The sequence below is a fragment of the Cyprinus carpio genome, chromosome B3 (genome assembly GCF_018340385.1).
Source record: "Cyprinus carpio isolate SPL01 chromosome B3, ASM1834038v1, whole genome shotgun sequence".
NCBI classification, from domain to species: Eukaryota; Metazoa; Chordata; class Actinopteri; order Cypriniformes; family Cyprinidae; genus Cyprinus; species Cyprinus carpio.
This window is the reverse complement of record NC_056599.1, coordinates 24,187,525-24,208,300: the sequence shown is the minus strand read 5'-3', so window position 1 is coordinate 24,208,300 and position 20,776 is coordinate 24,187,525. Positions and strand designations below refer to the sequence as shown.

Genomic DNA, 20,776 nt, shown 5'->3' with positions numbered 1-20,776 from the left:
GTAATGGCAAATAGCTAACTTTTTATTTATTTTATTAGCCTATTATTAGGCATATTATTATTATTTTTTTAAGCTTTTCTTGGTGGTAGCTGTATTGTTGTATTTACTTTTTTGGTAAATAAACAAAAAGTTGGCGTCAGTCAAGGAAACCACCGTGACGGTTTCATCCGTGTTTAAGTTAAACAAGTGTCGTCATGTCAAGTCACAAGAACCTTCATACAGAGCGCTGAAGCCCCGCCTACCACGCTACCGAAGCTCCGCCCATCCATTATCTTTATTCTAGCTCAGAAACACCTCAGCCAACCACTTAAACAGGTAAAGGTGTGTTAAGAGTTCCGCCTGGAGCCACACAGGTGAACAGTTGTTTGCAGGAGCACAGCTGCCATGGCTGAGTCTCAGCTAGTATGCATGGACGATGAACATGTTAACGTGAAAATACCGGAGTCCAAACCGGAGTTTTATTACAGCGAGGAGCAGCGGGCCGCGCTCGAGCAGCTCTTGAAGAACGGGGATGGCGCGTTCAAGATGCGTCTCAAAGAGGATAATGTCAAAGACTTTCTCTCCGCAAGGGAAATCAAATGGATGCGGGACACCTTCCAGGAATATGACAACGACTTGGACACCTGCTGCTCCCGGTCGCCCCATGATACGAGTGAAGACTCAGGTGTGCACTCAACCTACTGGCCGACCATGTCTGATACGGAGATCCCTCCGCTGGACATCGGTTGGCCCAGCAACGGCCATTACAAAGGGGTAACTCGGGTGTCGGTTTACTCCCACCCACCCAAATCCAACAGTCCGCATATAAAAGAGGTGGTTCGCAGACTCATTCAAGACTCCACAAAGGTAAGCGACCTTAGCCGTCTACCATTTATATATATATATATATATATATATATATAATCTATATGACTAATGAAAATTACTAGAGAAAACACAAGTATTCCAATAATAATGACTAACGAATAATAACTAGTGACTAATGAAAATTACTAACTATTCATTAGTCATTAGTAGGCTACTTAGTGACCTATCTGTTCAATTAGTCATCAGTCTACCTATGCGTTATATAGGCCTATACTAATAATAACATCAATAGTATCCCAAATAGTAGCTACTGTAACTATCCCATTGTAACTGGTTAGCCTGCTATTGGCAATGTAGGCTATTTCTAACTTGGGTGTATTATCATTTGTTGCTGGTAGCTATGCGAGTTTTGCTAGTAACTGTTCTTGAGGTATTAGTACGTAGTTACTATAGTACATTTCCAGGAGATTTTCAATATCTAGTTTTCCTAGTAACAGCTGGATACTAAAAGTGAACAGTTCCTAGAAGAACCATTATGAAGAACACTTTAAAAATCTGTAGCAATGCCATGAACCATTCCTAGAAGAACCATTATCTCCAATAAAAATATAAAATCTAAATTCCCTTTTTTGACTATAAAGAACTTTTTCTGCATTTGAACCATTGATGCCAATAAAGAACCTTAATTTTCAAAAGTGTTGTGGCAACTGAAATATGAAATGTTACTGCTGGTATAATACTATGAGTCTGTGTTTCATAAGGTACTTGTGTCTAGGAAATCTGTTTGTGTATTGAAATAAATACTGGTGTCTTTTGGAATAGTTACTAGAAACTTCAAAAACCTTAATTGTAAAATTGGAATAGGAACAATTTTGGTATGTGGGTTAGATGGAAGTGAATAGTTGATATTTGAACCATAGATCCCTAACTTGAAATCAAATAGTTAATAGTGAAATGTAAAAATACTTGTCACTATTGGAGTATTAACAAATAAATATATAGTTCATTTTAAGGAAATAAGTAATGTTTCCTGACTCATGCCAAGTTATGTTTCAGATGTTTTATAGATTTATTGGTTTCATTTGTATGATTCACAATTTCACATGATGATGAAGCATGTGGCCTAAACAAGTTTTATGTCAGTCATGTGGTTGTGTACTTTCCACTGAGCATCTTTTAAAATAATTAGCTTAACATTTAACTCTGACCTAATTGTTTTAAAAGCTACCATAATGTTGTGGGAATAATTAATAATTAATGATTTAATAAAGTTGAGTACAAACATTAAGAATTATGTTTAGCGGATTTTGTTTGCTGAAGAAGACATTTCTTCAGAGACTGCCGAGGACTAGTCCCTGTGGTTATATGGGTATTTTGGTGGAGTGCTGTTTATTTGTGAAATAGCTCTGAACTCTTATTTGGAAATCACCCTGACTAAACATTGATCTTTAGTCATACCAAAATGAAAAGAAACAGAAACATTCATTTGAACTTTAAATGAAAAGACTAAATAAATTAATACATAGATACTGCCAAATGATAATTAACAATCTAATCTAATGGTGGGATTTTTATTAGCGTAATATATTACGAACTATTAAAAAGAAATGATATTCTCATAAAGACCAATTTCCCCTAAACACACAAAACAGAGGTATCTAGCCATTGGTTAAATCTTGTAGTGTGTATAGAAATATTTCAAACTTTTGTACAATATGATGTGTGTTATTACTGAAAGAGTTTCAGTAAAAAGAGTGAAGTAATAATCAGTCAGGAAGTCACCCTCATGTAGCCTTGGGTTTTGTCTGCAAGTGCCTTGTCAGTCACACTGCCGGAGCCCTGAAGTCATACCGCACAGTGTGACTTCCTTAAAGGTGGTAAGTTATAATGACACACTTTAGGTACAAAGCATTTCAGCTGCCTTCACTCAATGTACTTATTCTATAACCCTCAATAAATCCAAAAGCTGTTAAAACGTTCAGGAAAAGTGTTAACCCAAGACCTACTACATTTCACTGTAACTTATAATTTAGTCATGTTTCCTCTCACAAATGCCTTGTTAATATGTCATCACGAACACAATAAGATAATAATACTCTACTCAACAGATCATTACAATCTGTGGACTTGGTTGTAATGGGCCATCTCCGTTTGTAACAGCAAAATGAATACAGTATAATATATAGCTGGTTAATTTTATTGTAAATACGCAAACATTTGACTTCTGTGTTCTGGTTGTCACACTGTCGTCACGTCTCTTTGCACCATAAGTACACCCGTCAGACTTATTTGTTGGTGGGTTGTGGTGAAACTTATTCAAATGCACTTAACAAACTGAGTTAATTATGTTCTGGCAGGTGCTGCCCTTGTTTTTAGTTACACTGATGTCGATTTACTTTTATACAGCAACTCAGACTGCTGGTTTTTTTTTTTCTTAATAAACTGTGCTAATTTGTGATTTTACTATTCATTTTCAGGCACACCTTTTGTAATATTCTTGCTATAAAGTATTAGAAGACCAGAGATTATATGCACATTTATGGGAATGTTATTTTATACTCTTCACATTCTGAGTACACTTATTGAGTTACTGTCCCCTAGTCTTTAGTTGGGTGATATTTAGATGTTCCTTAAAAAGTTCAAAGCCGATTGCTGACTAGAGTTTCATTTTAGTTTCAGGAAATCAGGTGTCAATGTTAGCATTAGACTATGTCCACAGGACGTTGTGTTTAGATATTATCCAGGTCGATCCTGACGCTCGTGTTTTTGATGTCATGTGTTCATCTGAAGCAGATGGTGCTTCCTCTTGAGGAACTGATAGAAACATGGATGTCTGAAAATGTTAAAATAGCATTTCCTTTTACTTTAACTTGTAAACAAAGCTTAAAAATGTTACTAGCTCCTTGTCGGAAGAATAGTGTACAATCAATAAAACGTCATTTTCAAATATTTTCAGCTTTAGCAAAAGAACAGAATCTGTGTTATCTAAAGTGATTCACTCCTGTTCAGCTGTTATCTGTTTTCTTTTTAATGCAAATTGTTTCCTTCTTATTTCCATAGCTTTGACATGCGAGTCAGTGAGGATGAAGAAGGGATTAAGGCCTAACCTTGACCTTAAACAAGCTTTGAATTGACCCAATCAATGTAAACTTGTTTTTCCACGTCATTATGAGTTTTATGCTAACCTAGTTTGCATTTTATTTGGTACAATGTTGTGGTGTGGTTTATATATAACACATATGTGTCCTTTAACCCAGAATGACTGCTTTTTTTTCATAAATAGCTTGTGAATCATGTCGAGTTTGGTCTTTTTCATTGCTAACGTGTCTGCTGGAGTGTATCTGCTCTGTGTTCTGTACGTGATTTCACGTGTTACACTGTCATAGTTCAAGAAAAGAGAAATGCCCAATGTGGCTCACACTCACCTCAAACAGATGTAATGATAAGCTAAGTGAATTTGCTAAGCTTTAACCACAGTTGGGTTTCAATTGGTTTTTCAGTTGGTCGCGGTGGTCATGGACCTGTTAACGGACCTGCTGATCCTACAGGATCTGTTAGACGCTGCGAGTAAGAGGGGGGTGGCTGTGTACTTGCTGCTGGAGGAGCACGGCTTGCCGCACTTCCTGGACATGAGCAGCAGGCTGCAGATTTCTGTGCAGCACCTGAGGGTGAGTGATAACAATTGGTTGATACAAAAGAAAATGTGTTTTGCATAAAACAAATATAAAGCCAATTTTAGGGCAATTATTTTGTGGCATTATTTTTGATAAAAATTTGATTTCCCTCAAATTATTATTAAAATAATGCAAAAAAAAAAAAGATTTAATGTCATTACAGTCATAAAAAAAATCTCATTACCATAATAAAATAAATAAAATTTTACAAATATTTATGCATCATAGTAGTATTTGTGGAACAGGTTATAATTTATGAATTTAATACAAAAAAAAAAAAACTTAAATGTCTGGTTCTTAGCAAAAAAATTGATGATCAATGAAAATAATGTGAATAGTAAAGGATGCATTGTGACAATGCAAATTGGAGATCAATTTCTGCCTTTAAATAATGTCATATTGCAAAATATTTTGGTAACAGATTTCATTTTTAATGTGATTAATTGAAATCTAAATTAATGATAATATATGTCAGGGTCCTATTTTACACCAAATTACAAAACAATCAAGTAAATTGTATATATAGAATGTATAAATATATTACATCTTATTTTTATTTTTTTAACACATTTTATATGTACAATTAATTTTATTATTTCTTATAAAATTACAAGGAAACTGTTGAGTACATGGAGATTTAAGATAAATAATTGTAATCTTAACAACACTGTAAACTTTTAACTTCTTCCAGGTTGGAGAAGCGAAAATCAGTGTCAGTTCTTCAACCCAATTCAATTATTATTGCTTAACACTAGCCATTAGTGAACCAAAATGTTAGGGATGCACGATAAATATCGGCACAATATTTAATGCGCATCTCATCAGTAAAGCCAGTTCATCAGCGGTAAATCTCTACACATGCGTGCTTTCACGTGAAGCAAAATTTACTACATAGAGCCATTGTTCACTGACAAGCTGCACAAAACCACAATCATATTTTGCGCATATTTTGCACAGCTTGTCAATGAACAATGGCTATGTGTAGTAAATGTTGCTCCGCGTGAAAGCACGCACGTGTAGAGATTTACCGCTGATTACAGAACCGGCTTTACTGACAAAATGTGCATTAAATCGTGCTGATATTTATTGTGCACCCCTACAAAATGTTGACCTTTTATTCTTAACTCTCTGTGTGTGATCACACAATGCTAGTTAAAGTGAAGACACGTGTTAACAAAACATCATAATGTGTGTATGTTAGCAAGAGTCAGAAGTGCCTTTTCAGGCTTTTCTAGAAAAGAAGTCAAACAGAACACGTGACTTACCATATCACTCACAAATGCACATGTTAACAGACTGTCAGCTGACCTTTAAGGGATCTGTGTGAACTTGAAACTCTGGCTGATTCTGGAGCTGTTGCCACAGGGTTCAACTGACTTCCTGGTCTGCTGTGCACACACATAACCACGCTGTAGAAAGAAACCCAGTGCTTTCCGCAAGACTGCCCCAAATACTGCCGATCTCCCGAAGATACACTGCCAATGAGCCTTATCTATGTGGACTGTTTTATATAGGACACTAGGGCTTTTCATCTGACGCTTTACACTGAGCAATAGAGTTGGATAATTCAGCATTGTTATTTCCTGAAAGAGGATCTGCAGATTTCAACAGGACTAAGAAAAAAGACAACTTGATCTTGTTTAGGAGAGTTGTGGAGTGGTCTCATGTCTCACGCTTCTGCTGTTTTTCCTCATCCATGCCAGCCTTGCACTCAAAGATCTTTTGTCGCTACAGTATTCCTTCCTTTCATTTGAGTCCTTAGTGTGCAAATGAAATCGCCACACCCCTGTGTGCAAGGATTTTCTCATTAACCTCTCACTACGACTTCGCCTTGGATATTTGCCCATGTCAGGTGTGTTGCTCTGACACCTCGTGCCTTTTGTAAAATCCAGATTGGCCACTTTATACTGTTCATGACAAGAACAATAACTATAACGATAACAGTAGCTAATATATCATCCACACTAACAGACGATAGCAATACATTTATTATAAGCATGGCATTTTGATGTCTGCTGCTTTCAACGTGCAAGCTCTTTAAAGTCAATGAATTTTGACTGTCTGTCAATGTTTAATTGTTCATAAACTGGGGGGGAAAAAGCATTCTGAAAGTTATACCAATTAAATCGTTCTGCTGTGTTATTAACGTTACACCTGTCTTATGGACACAATTTTCATAGAACTACAACAATTATTAAAACCTTTAGTTAAAGATAGTTCTCCTCAGTGTAAATGGGCCTTAACTGCCCTTTAACTTTTTCTCCACCATTGACGAGTTATGAATAAGTACAACTTCCCCGCCAAAGATGAGTTTTTATGGCTTTTTGTGTTTTCACTGATACACTCTGGGCCGCTATTACACAACAAAAAAACACAAGAACAAGAAGGACAAAACCTCCCAAACAAAAACACACGGGAATAGGATGGAGAAATGAGCGATCTCTTATGTAAACAGATGCATATTAAAAATAATGCGATCATCAGCAATAGACCGCATATAAATGAAAATTTGCATAATGTTACAGAGTAAAATATTGATCCAGGAAGTGGTGTCTGTCTGTGCAAGCTTTCGAGGTGTTAATGGAAGCGATTTACTGGATTTATGCTTTGATAATCGTACTGAATATTATCCAGATTACATTTTTATGAAACCTACCTATATTCAAGTGTTGATAAAAAAAAGAATGCTTTAAGAATAAAACTGATTTTTATTTCTATTTATTTTTTTAAAGTAGAGTCTCTGATCTTTATTTTGGTGTATTGCATATTCAAATATTCATACAGCAAAATATACTGGAGGCCATCAATTTTTAGTGAAAATCATCTCTATATACCACTGGTGGTGGCTGGCAATTTTTTTCAAAAATGCTGGCGGGGAAAGAGTTAATAACCTTTTTGTGGTACAAGCCAGATTAAATAGATCTTGGTTAAAAGTTATAGCAGACTGTGCATCTTTGACTATGTCAGACAGTATGATAGCTAAGACTTTGGTCACAAATGACTGGGTTGTTTTGACATTCTCATTTACACGCATAATCGAAATGATACCGCGGCAGCGGGAACCAAGCCCTTGAGCTAATGTTGGCAGTTTTTTTCCATTAAAAAATCTTGTCTGGAGTCAGTTGTGTCTGGAAAAAAGAGATCTTTCTTTATTCTTCAGAGCAAACCTGTGGTAATTTTGGTCATAATTTAAATGCAGTGCTAAATAATACGTTTTTGTCTCTCACATGCCCCATTGGCATCAGTTGCTGACCTCTTGTTTTCTCATTCTGTAATTATTTTACTAGATGGACCCAAACATTTCAGTTCCTGTGAAAAACTCACAAAGCAGCATTGATTAAAAAGTTACTGCAGCTAGGGAAGCCTGTAACGTTTTTTCCTACATAATAAATTGCAGACGAAATGTTATCTTGCATTCGGATGCCTGATGTTATTGAACGGAACTGTGTGAAACCGTTCATTTGTAGTTTTACAAAATCATGTTTTTAATATATATATATATATATATATATATATTTATATATATATATATATATATATATATATATATATATATATATATATATAGAAAATATAATAGATAGTATAGGACAGTGTAGAGGTGACGGGAAGTGAAGTGGGAGAGAGAGAAAGGGGGTGGGATCGGGAAAGGTCCTCAAGCCAGGATTCAAACTCAGGACGCTAAACAATATCATTTTGATGAGGCATTTCCCAATGACTAAAACAATATTGTACATGTTGTGCAATAGATTTACACTCCCAAAATGATGCCGTGTACACAGCTTTAAACAATGTTTTCTCTCTTTCTGCTCTTTCAGAACCTGCGTGTGAGAACTGTGCGGGGCTCCGGCATGCCACTGTCCTTTGGTCGTCTGCCAGGATCGCTGTGCTCCAAGTACATGTTGGTAGATGGAGAGAAAGTGATGTTTGGATCATACAGGTTCATATACAGACCAAACAGTACATCTTGTAGTTTTGTCCACCACTGTGATACGTTTGTTCAATCTTTAATCAATACATTTACCGTACACTTCCCATCTTTATAGTTTTACGTGGAGTGCCTCTAGGATGAACCGCAACACAATCACTGTGATGTCAGGACAAGTTGTTGACTTCTTCGACAATGACTTCAGAGAGCTGTATGCTGTGTCTGATAAGGTGGACCTGTATCGCGAGTTTCACATCAGTAAGCCGGCCCTGCCAGTTCCTGTGCTGAAAACGCCAGCGGAACCCAACAAACTCACAGTTCCTGTCTCCACGTCACGCTTCCAGATCTCTGTAGGGGACTCCAAACAGGCCGACCTAAAGGTGCCTGCACATAAATACCATAATCCGAAGTACTCTTTAGTCGTTGGCAACAGTCTAGGTGTGACTGGCTCCCTGCAGGATCTTTCTAAGCTAAGAGACTATGTCGACCATGCTCCTGTAAATAACATGGAAAAATTAATCTACACCAATGGGGACAGTGTACGTCCACAGTCCCCTACGTCCCCAGATGGGACAGAGGATGGTAAGGGCGATGGGAAGAAGCCTTCGCTGTTTGGTTCTAAAAAGCAACGTTCTTCTTTCCGGAATTTCTTGAAAGGCAGAGCAATCAACCAGAGTCCAGACACTCTCTCTAAAACAACCCATCAAAGCACAGATGTGAAACAGATCAGTCAGAAAGACACTAAGATTACCAGCAACTCCAAGGAAGCTTCTTGGTTGGCCAATCATATTAATGAGCAAGACGACGCATCCAAACACGTTACTCCCGCTCCTCGCAAGATCTCTGAGACTGACAGCACTGGTGAAGTTGAAGACACATTTGAGATGATAGAGAATCCACCACAGGTGAAGTTTAAACTCAAGAAGAACAAAATGGGCCCAAGGAGTGTTTCTCTTCAGACTATTGCCACAGATGGTGAGGATGGTACGTATGCTGATTATTATTATTTTTATTTTTATTTTTTTTGAGTAGTGGAGTGTTTTCATGCACAGTTTGGGGGAAAATTTTAATTTTAATTTTCAGATAAAAATTGTGATGCAATTTAAAATGTGATATAAAAAATTCTAGGTTTGCTTGTTTGTAGGGCTACACAATTTGGCTCAGATTTTGTTATTATATATCAGCATTGCTATTTTATTTTACATTACTATAAAGAACTATATAATTATAAACTATAAAATTACAATAATAATATTTATAGCTGTCTTATTTTCTTTATTTTCCAATGTTAGAACCTTTACTTTGATGGAAAACAACAGGGAGCCCTTAAAGCTTCCTTTTTAAGCGCTTCTCATTACAGCAAGCATGAGAAGATGGTTGCCACATGTTGTGTTCCCAAAACGCATATTAAAGTGCTCGAGTGGAGTTGCATTGAGACGTATAAGAAAACAGTGCTGTGCTTCACTCTGTTACATTGCATCTATTTATCTATTTCAGTTGCAGCCCTTGCAATTTGATAATAGCACAAAGCCATGTCAGAGTTTTATTTAGATTAATCATGCAGCCCTATTTTGATATTTTTAAAGACTTGTTTGACATCTTTTGTTTCTTTTCAGGCCCGAGAGGGCGGAGGCGTAACCAGAAGAAGGCCTGTATTCAGTCCTGAGCTATCTCTGCAAAAATAATCAAGAAGAATTTGTGCTTATAGATCAGGATTTTGGATACAAAGACACGTTTCTAAGAGAATATTAACAATATATGCTGTAAAAAAAATAAGATAATAAAAAATCTTTATTATGTTCAGCTTGGACAAGATGTGGATAGTGACCCTCCTTACAATAATATTGATTCATCTGCCAGCTGAAAACCTAAGTATTGGTTCTGTGTTTTTAAAGGGAAGTGAGGTTGTTTGAACAACCTCCATAATGCTGCTGGCACTGCAAGGAGCAGGTGTCAGAAAAAAACAAAAATGACTGAACTGTAGTGCACTTTCTGTGATCATGTGACCTCCTGCCGGTTTCAGAGGTGGACTGCAGAGAGCTTTGAATGTAAGCGTGAAGATGTAGCATGTTACACATATTTCCTGTTCAGCAGATCTTTACCCTGCACATTTACCCAGGCCTAATCAGTTGCACTTTCCCAGTCCTCAAGCCTGTGGCTCCCTCAGAGTCATAAAGGAAGGAGGGAAAAGCTGACAGATGGCAGATGAAAACATGCCTGATCAGTTACCACTGAAGGTGCGGTCACATTTACCATTGCTCAGCAAAATTTCCCAGGCAAAATCCAATCATTTCAATATGAATCTGTAATATTGAGAGTTTTGCTTGAGGGTGAAAAGGGTCCTGATACAGATTTAATTTGGTCCCATGAAATCGCTGCATTGGTGTTCAAACTGCTTGGTTTGAAAGTGACTTTTAAATAATTTTGTTGAAAAAAAAAAAAAAAAAAAAAAAAAACGTCCAGCAATGTAAAATTACTGGCTTTAAGTGCACATGGAATGATTTGTACACTTTTATTACTTTATAAATATAATTGTCTGTACTGTGTCTTTAAGAATTCACACAGAACGCATTCTTGATTTAAAGATGCATAAAAAAACAGCGGAATGTATAAGAACATCTTGAGGGGGTTTTATAATAAAAAGCAGACATCTGTTTTGCATGTTTACATAAAAAAAAAACAAAAAAAAAAAACAATTACAATGCAGCACAGTGGAAGGCAAAAACGTGGTCTGTGTGAACTAATGGCCCTCGGAAATAAAAAGACTGATTTTTAAATCAAGAGTGCCAATAAATAAAGGGCTTTGGCCTTAAATATATTGTTGCTTTTTTATTTATTTTCATTTAACTCCAGAAGATGTGATCTTGCACTGTATAAAACTGCCTTGAAGAAAAGACAATAAGCCTAATTTGTCAAATGTTAGTTTAATCAGGTTTAATTGTGAAGTGGCTAACAGTTGCTTTTACACAATTTATCAGTGGTCAGATGTCATTATGGGGTTTGGTACGCTTAGAAAATTACAACTATAGAAAAACTAGTATCATACCGAATTTATTGAATGCAGCAGCTTCTTGGAAAAGAAAATATATAGAAAAACTAAGTGCTTGATAATGTACTGAACATTTGTGGTATATTTCTGATTTTATTTTTCTCCCAAACTCCAAAGTTTTGGGTTTAAGTCCTTTGAAAAATGATGAACTGTTAGTTTGGAGTTTATTAAAAAATGTATGGTAAATTAGGCCGCCTTTTGACAGTCATGTCCCAAGTTCAAAAGACCACTGAAAACATGACCTGCATTATCTGAACACCTCTCAGGTGATTCATAAACAGGCTGAATGGTCAGTGAGTTGATGGATAATGCAATATTGTGTTGAATTGTAGCTATATACGACAACATAAAACTAAGCTGTGCTTAAGATGACATTCACAGTACCTGACCATGCTGATACGTCAGCAGATCTGTTAGGCTAACATGGGTGTGACATTGCCTTAATTCCCTTGTTTGCTAAGAGTAATATGATGGGTGTTGCTAAAGCATGTACGTTAAACCAGTGGCCTATATGACCTTGAGCCAGACTCTTCACTCTACACTGACCACCAAATAGTGCACAAGTTCTGAGTAAAGTGATGTAGCCTACTTAAAACCAGTATGTATTTATAGTCTTGCTAGGGAAATTACAGAAATGGTTGAAGATATGGCAGAGATAAAGGAAATGATGCACAGGAAGAGGGGAGTGTGCTTTTGTAGACCACAAGTGCAGAATAGGTGTAGCAAATGTGGAAGCAAATGTACAACTTTTTCAAAAGACTAGACTAGAGCGCCATTTCAAATGTTTCTCATGTTCCAAGCTCAAAAAGCTCATTTAAATATAGCTTAATTAATTCAGGTATACTTTCTGCCATTGAAATTATTGGGGGAAAACTCCCAAATATCCAAATTTTATTTTATGTAATTGGTATTATAGTCCATCTTCATAATCCCTCCACTGTATGTACGCTTAAAAATATATAGGCTATATACACTGCAGGGAGTATGAGGCTTGGCCAACGGCGCCCTCTGCTGGACAAATGTGTGCATTACTTCGTGAAAACGAGGCTTGTTTTGTAAAGACCTTAAATTTGAGAATCCCAGTGCACAGTCATTAAATATTTATAACATGGTTTTATGTATTCAAAATATTTTGGAATTATCTGAAATGACAAACACTTATAATCAAATAATAGTACATTCATTAAATAAGTCATTTATTATGTACAGAATATGGACAATTTCAACCTGATAAATGTTAATGCTAACTGGCATCACAGTATTTACAAGACAGACATATTAATTTGATTATATGATTTCAAATGATAAATGTGTCTTAGTCAAATGGAATGATTCAAATAAAAAAAATACAAATACCTTATTAAATGCTTTGAAATGTAGCTTCATTTAAATGTTTTTCATTGAAAATAAAATGAAACTCTCACTTAAACAGGAGCAGAAAAATATCCTACAGTTACCAGGAACACTATACAAACTGTTTCATGTTTAGACAAGGATATTTCACAAATAAAATCTAATTTCTCGTAAGCGTTAAATAAATAGGAAAATGTTTTTTCACAGAAAGCCTGACCACAACACCACTGTGTAAGCCAACCCTGAGGCTACACACACAGCAGCGGTGACCTCTGAGTGCTGGCAGAGAGAGAGAGAGAGAGAGAGAATTAGCACCCTGAGAACCTCATTCATCTTTTCCAGCTCATTCATCTTTTTCATTCCACTGTAACCGTCATCGTCCCTTTGGCTACTTCAGTCTGTGTGCAACTGTTTAAACGATCAGCTGATCAGTCCGCTTCAGTCGTGTTGTTCAGTGTGGCCGATGATCTTCTTCTTGCGTGCAGATACCAGGTCATAGAAAGGGTCTTTTGTGATGCAAGCTCTAAGAACAAGAGAGGAAAGAGTTACACTCAGATGCAGTTTTTTTAATTCTCAGTTCCTCTGTCAATGTTAACATATATAGTTTAATTAGATTGTTAATGTATGACTAAGTGTGTGCACATTTCTAAACATACTTGACTTCCTCTTTCCCATGACCTACAAAAACACATTGCTGAGCTCATGAAAAGTTATTGTTATCTTGCTATCAATATCTTAGTGTCAGTATCATATCTGTCTCTCATATTTTCTTGATTTTTTAAATTTCTTTATATTTCCTTTTTTTTTAATCGTCATGTTGTGTTCTGGTCATTTTGACCCAGAGAAGATTCCTTTCTCTAAAAAATACAAGATATATTTGACTAAATTAGACTGACTTTGTTTACACAGGATATAACAACTTTAACACTTTTTTTAGAGGATTTTTTTTAGATCAATGAGGCATACAGTCTACTGTATCACTTCCTAAAAGACATAAATAACCTGTGCTAACTGAAAGAACACATGTTTTCAAAAAGATTGGATTCAGGTGATAATATAGCATATTAAGAGATTTACAAGCAATTTTTAAAAGTCCGGTCATTTTTCACACCAAAATGATGTAAAAGCACAGAGGAATCATTAAGTGTGTAATGCACTTTAAGTTACCACTATGTATGAAATGTTCTATAAACTTTTAATAATACGATTGCTCTTGAAATAATGTAAGCATTAGCAAGTTTTTCCTCTCCTCTTTTTAGTGAGGTCTAAAACAGTCGACTTGTTCACTTATTCACTATTCACTACATACAGTAGTGAATTTCATAGTATGTTATATGAGAAAAAAAGAGACACCATTTTTAAGAAAGTGCTCTTTGTATGAAATGAGTGAAGTCCCGAAAGACAAAATCATGGATTCCAAAAATATCTGGATTTCAAACCTCATTTTCATTTATAAACACTGGATGTCACGTTTTGTTTTCTGGCGTTCGAACTAGGGTTGTGTGCCTTTCAGAAAAGATATTAAAATCAAGCCTGTTTATTTTCAATTGCTCAACTGAATGAATCCTGTATACTGTGCTGTCTGGTACCTGATGGCCTGGATCCAGTCAGCACACTCCTCTTCAGAAGCAGCACTGAGTCTGTAGGAGTGATGTTTGCCCATCACAACTCTGCCATCTGTCTCTGTTTTACATGCCTTTATCGTCTCTCCTTTACGATGAGGGCTGAACAACTCCAAACAGAACTGAACGTGCATGTTTTAAAAGAGAAAATGCATATGCTGTCATTTTCAAAAGGTTATTATACCATGTTATATCACAAACTTTTAAATGTCACTCTGCATTACGAGATGCTGACTCAGAAAGAAAAAAACAGAAATCAGGATCTGAGCAGAGTTTCATCATATCAAATCTAGACTGTGCTGAAAGAGGTACAGTTATCGCTCAGCGCTGACTAAAACAACCATAAAGAAGCAGGTGTATCAGAGTCTAGAGAAACACACTATCTGTTTGGATCAGTGATAAATGAGGTGGAATGGGAAAAGTACATGGGAAAAGTACCTGTTTGTTTGCATCCTCCACTTCTCTAACACTTAAGTTCTCTAGCGGGATGATTCCTTTTGGTTCTTTGTCCTAAAGAGCGGAAAGATTGCCTTTGAATGATCTCACTTGTTATATTACTATTTAAATAGGAAAAATTATCATTTTAAACTGATTTTAATGTGTTTTGTTTCAGCGAACTTGATATTTTTGTAAAGGTAGAGTACTAACGGTGGTATACTGGAAATAGTAGAGACAGCCATCAGTCAAAATAAACCACCTCCGCTTCCAGGTCTTTATTCTGCCACCTATGGATTAACCAGAATTGTTAGTAACATTTAGATAAATAAAGATAACAGAAAAGAACAGATACATAGCAGTTAGTTCCAGTCCTCTAATCTGATTGGCTGAGCTGCACTGGGCTATTTCACTGTTTGGACCAATCAAATTTTTTATAACCACTAACCAGGAACATTCTCAGAACTTTTGGTTAACTTTCTCACAAGTTTAGTCCAAGTTATGAACTAACGTTTTTCTAGTATTGTTAATTGAACGTTCATTTAAAGTTGTCTGGTCTTTAATAATGTTCTTAAAAAGTTAGCACAAAGACATCATTTGTGCATCTGACATAGAACTTTTTTTTTCTGAAACATGTTTTTTAAATGATAAGCTACTACTTGTTTCAGAATGTTCCGAAAAAAAATTCAAAAGTATAATGTTTGCAAAATTAAAAAAAAATTGAAAGTTTCCTTAGCGATAGCATAATCAAGTAAAACCATGTTTTTAAACATTTTGAATATTCAGAGAACATTTTCAAAACTTAATAGAAACACTAGAAAAATTGTTGTAGGAATATATGTGTAAGCTGGGTACTGGTTCCTATGTTATCATTATATGTACAGAAAAATTGTTGTAGGAATATATGTGTAAGCTGGGTACTGGTTCCTATGTTATTATATGTACAACACTTAGTGAATATTAACAGTACACAAGAGTAACAAACCTTCTTTTAGAAGCCAGCCCTCTCGGTCAGGATTAAAGAAGGTGTGAGTGAGGTCATTGCCGTCATCTTCTGGGATCTTAAAGGGTTCATTCTTAATGCTCTCGTAAAGTTTCTACAGGATGTGTCAAAAAAGAGAAGTGATTAACACTTGATCATTGAATAAGACAAAATCATGACTCCAGCAATCGATTATCACACATTCAGATATACAAACATGTTCAATGAATGAAAAAAAAACAAATGTAAAAAAAAAATGGCTGTAAAATAATAACTAAAAATAATAATACAATTATGTCTTCCTTGAAAATGTTCAACTGATCAACATGTAATTCATTCATGTGATGGCAAAGCCGACTTTTAAGCAGTCATTACTCCAGTCTTCAGTGTCACATGATCCTTTAGAAATCATTCTAATATGATGATTTGTTGTCCAAGAATCATTTCTTATTATTATCAATGTCAAAAACAGTTGTGCTGCTTAATATTTTTGTGTAAACTGTGATTGTAGAACATTCAAAAGAACAGGATTTTATTTCATTTCTTTTGTCACATTGTAAATGACTCTTTTTTTCTTTTTTTGTCAAATTTGATGCATTTTTTGCATCCTTGCTGAATAAAAGCATGCAAACTCATTCTAACCCAAACTTTTGAACAATATGTATATTTACTCTAGATGTGAGTATTTGTTTTGGAAAATTGGAAAATGACCCTAAGACCTCTCTCACCTCGAGTAGTTCATCAGGAAGATCTTCTCCATGGTTGATTCCTCTGTTCATGCTGATGAAACGTTCTAGTGTGGTCTTGTCTTTCACATTGGGGTTGTGCAAACTTGTGTTGAGCATGATGATAGCGAAGGAAAGGATGTAACAGGTGTCTGCAACACACACGAATACACATGTTTTCAATTGTCTACATGTAAGTAGTCTATAGCAATGGTTCTCAACTACTTTTATTCAGGACCTAGATATTACTGCCTTGAAAGTCAAACACTGAGATATATAGGCCAAACAACATTTTAGGCCCAAATAATTATTAACAAGACACAAGCTGGATAAGGAAAAACAACCATTCAATTCTGCTGAATTTTGATGTTTTCTTTCTTTTGGCAGTCAAACACAAAACCTCCAAATGTAAAGGTAATCTACCTGTGGACTGAAAAACCCCAGTGTTACAGGTGCAATACCGCAGAGCAAAGGCCTCCATCATGCGGTCGATCTTCTGAGCCTCACCAGGTAGACGGAAACTCCACAAGAACTGCCTATGACCACAATCAAACAATCACAGATCCACCCAAAATTGAAAAAAATATATATATTGTCTGAATATGTTCGAATGACATACAGTATGAAACAGGAAGATGAGGATCTCCACTCACCTCAAAGCCTGAACCAGATTAAGATTTGAGAACTCATGAAGGTCAACAAAGGCCTGCAGGATCTGAAGGTGGAGCTCCTCCCTGTGGATACAAAAAGGAATCAACTCTTTTTCTATATCAAAACCACAAAGAGTATGGGCCACAAATACATCCTCCTCCTCATCTTCATACCTTTCTCCTAAAAAGTTGCCAATAGCCGTTTTATTGAGGCCTTCTTCTTTATAGAGGAACTCTGCCACAGCTTCTGGTTTCCACTCCAAAAGGTCATTGTCCACTAGGTACTGGATACCCTGGAAATAAACACACACAATTAACCTCAATGAAATTACTGGTACTACTGTTATCAAACATGAATTAACAAACAGGATATAAGATACAGATCATGACGTATGTTTTGCTGTTGGTCTAATAGCTACATCAGAAATGGACATGCCTTCTCTTTTATAAACTGGTTTCATATTATCTGGGGTGGGGGGCGGGGGTGTTGCTTTTGTGAAAAATTATCCAATATGGACAGGTAAAGCACTTGTTGTTTTTACTGACCATGTACACCAAGCTACTCAGAAAATGCAGCGCTGCTTCAGCTCACTTTCTACAGAAACACAGGATGTGGTTCTATCGCTCATTCTCTGTCTCTTTCCACCCCCTCTTCCTTTAACCTAGTTTAGCTAAATCTCCTCATAGTTGTAAAGCTATTGCATTACATTGTTTTGTGCTTTATGCAACTGGTGATTGCAGCTCCATTCAATGCTTCATTGTTCATACCTTTTCTGGGTCCATGTTAAACTTCTTTTTTCCACACTGGATTCTCTTGTTCTTCATAACATTTTTACTAAAGGAGAATTAAAAAAATGACATTATTGTGACAAAAATGAAACACTTCCAGCATGTTATGACAATATAGCGTTGATTCAGGTAAATCATAAAGGGAATGGGTAGTGGCTGTTGCAAATAAACTAATCTCATCATTTTCTAGCATGTCCACGCATACAATTAGCAACGTCACATCTAGAGCTAAAGCTCTTCTCGTAAAATTGATACCAAGAAACAGGAAACAGACACATGCCCACGCTCAACGATGGTGCTTCGTGATGTGCAAAAAACCTGAACCTTCAAATGTTAACTGTGCATTCATGGCCGAATTCAATTGAAGGGAGATACCGCAGCTTCTAATGCACATGCAAGCATGTAGACATAGGCATGTATTGTTACATAAAATAATAAAATACTCAAAGCAACTTTTCCAGACCAGCAACTATGGAATGCACATTAAGTTTGAGATCCTAATCTACTGTTACATGCTTGCCTCTAGGAATTCACATTTTGTGTGTTCTGTTTTGGGAGACATGGATATTGATTGCTATAAGTAAGGAGGCTATCTTAATCTAAACAACAAATGCTATAAACCCAGGTGACATATGTTAACATTGAGAAAGTGGATATGAAAATGACCGCAATGATTAAACCCTGTCATAAAGAGCAGTGCAACACAGAAAGAAACTACACACAGTGAAAATAGTATGTAGGAAATGTCCAAATACTGGGCTTATCGATTCTTTTTCTAGTTGCTATGGTAACTCTGAATACTCACTTCTCATCATCGGCCTCCATCGTTTGAATTTCTGTCATCATGTTTTCGATCTCCAGCCTGAGTTTCTGCAAGAGTGGAAAAATTGATCCACCAAAGTTTTGTCTACATTTGATGACATATAGTTTACATAATTTGCTTCACAAAGTTCTGCAAGGCATTTTTCTGGCAGAAAATGGTATTTATTTGCTTAAAAGCCTTTATCGTTATGTACAATACTATATGCAGAATGACACTGAATAAAGCTATATACCTGAATATCATCTAGAATCACATGCTTATGGACATCACTCTGCCTTTTGTCATTTGAATTGAAACCTAAAGGTGCTGAAGATGACATATATATCAACAGTTAGCAACAGTCTCACATCAGATGCCTGATCTCACACTCATGCAGAAAATGAATTGGAAAAAAAAAGAGAAGGAGAAAAACCTAAAGTGCAAACACAGCCCAAAGTTCTCAGCTGAATATATCTCGGCTACCTCAGTTTTGGAGAACTGCCCCACATAGGATGTATTTTGGCATATTAGTGGTTGCATTTACAAAACACTGAAATTTCTGTGGATGCAGTCACTTAAAATATTTATAATAAATATTTACCACCGTGACTATGCTATGGAACAGCATATGATTCTAACGAAAAGTGTCCTTAAGTCAGCTTGCATTTACAGTTTAAAAGCTTTTTAACAAATTTTAAATAATATCTTTATTTATTTATTTATTTTTTCTTTCTTTAATATCACACCTACACTGTAGGCCTTTACAAAAAGCCCAGTGTGGAACTTTGGATGAAGGTGATATCACAGGTGTCCAAGATGCAATGGAATATGTTGCCTTTAAAGTCCATTTATTCACAGTTCAGCTCAGAGACAGAACTTACACAGCAGTCTCAAACCTTGAGAAAATGATTAAGGAGGAACATACCTTTCCCCCAGAGGAAGCTGTCCTTTCTTTGGGTTCCCATGCTGGCCGTGCTGCAGGGAGACTGCAGTAAAACAGGAAGATCAGACTCAGTGGCACACACACATCAGTGCACACTGCAGAGAAAAGTTCAGTCTGGAAGTACTAGGCTATATTAGATAATATATTGTATTTAAATGACTAAAACATTATGATAATGTCTCAATGATTCCAGTTTTCAGCAAACAGATAGCTATATGGGCTAATATTCTTAAAACAATATGATAATATTTAATATGATTAAAAATAATAATAATAACCCCAGAAATAACGTAACAGACGCAAAACAAGACATAAGTAACAAAACAAACCTCTTAAAAGCGAATACTACGACTGGTGAGAGGTTATGGATGTACAAGGACGTAAAATTCTTTCTAACACTTAAGAAATAAATTATAAAGTGACGATACGAAGGCAATGCAAAGTTTTTTTTTTCAAAAGCCAAGGAAAGTGTTGAAAACGCATACCTTCATAAGTGTAACTCGGTGAGCAGGTACTCGGCGTCGTTCAGTACGAATGTAAACGTGAACTGCGCTTTAATTGATGAAGAAGCACCGAGTTCTTGCGCGAGGAGGGTGACGTCACGGCCATGAATGACAGCTTAGCTCTGAGAACTTAATTCCTCAGCGTTTCAGTTTTTTCTTTCTTTCACAAATGTCAATTAGATTTTATCACATTTCAATTCAGAGAATCCACTGACAAATAAATGAGAATCCTCCTCCGCGCTGTTAAAAAAAGGTCACTGTAATAAAATAGTCCTAACTAATAAATATGCAATTTTAACAAATTCTAAATTGTCAATTAACTACTCTAACGTTCCAGTCTTTCTTTCTTTCTTTCTTTCTTTCTTTCTTTCTTTCTTTCTTTCTTTCTTTCTTTCTTTCTTTCTTTCTTTCTTTCCATCGTTTAGTAGTCATCCTGTACTTACCAGTGAACGCATAATCTCACAAAAGCAAAGGTTTCAGTTAGCAATGCCACTGCAGAAGTGAAAAACGATAT

At 36.0% G+C, this 20,776-nt stretch overlaps 2 protein-coding genes across 3 annotated transcripts; one reads left to right on the top strand and one right to left on the bottom strand.

Annotated features, from left to right (window-relative positions):
• Nucleotides 1-71: 71 nt before the first annotated feature.
• fam83fa (family with sequence similarity 83 member Fa) lies at nt 72-11,227 on the top strand. The gene is made up of 5 exons (XM_042720353.1): nt 72-846; nt 4,308-4,475; nt 8,300-8,421; nt 8,528-9,393; nt 10,026-11,227. The coding sequence occupies exons 1-5, from the start codon at nt 385-387 to the stop codon at nt 10,073-10,075; spliced, it is 1,668 nt and encodes a 555-aa protein (XP_042576287.1). The 5' UTR covers nt 72-384; the 3' UTR covers nt 10,076-11,227.
• Nucleotides 11,228-12,633: 1,406 nt separating this feature from the next.
• cyth4a (cytohesin 4a) lies at nt 12,634-20,410 on the bottom strand. Of its 2 annotated transcripts, XM_042720354.1 has the most exons (14): nt 20,245-20,410; nt 19,742-19,802; nt 19,070-19,143; nt 18,820-18,884; nt 17,994-18,060; nt 17,400-17,518; nt 17,229-17,309; nt 16,999-17,111; nt 16,579-16,727; nt 15,854-15,965; nt 15,082-15,158; nt 14,872-14,943; nt 14,401-14,555; nt 12,634-13,334 (listed from the first exon to the last, which is right to left on the bottom strand). In XM_042720354.1, the coding sequence occupies exons 1-14, from the start codon at nt 20,248-20,250 to the stop codon at nt 13,250-13,252; spliced, it is 1,236 nt and encodes a 411-aa protein (XP_042576288.1). In that variant the 5' UTR covers nt 20,251-20,410; the 3' UTR covers nt 12,634-13,249. The 2 variants fall into 2 exon arrangements, with proteins under 2 accessions (XP_042576288.1, XP_042576289.1); XM_042720355.1 differs by lacking the exon at nt 19,070-19,143 and having other exon boundaries at nt 20,245-20,319.
• Nucleotides 20,411-20,776: the final 366 nt, after the last annotated feature.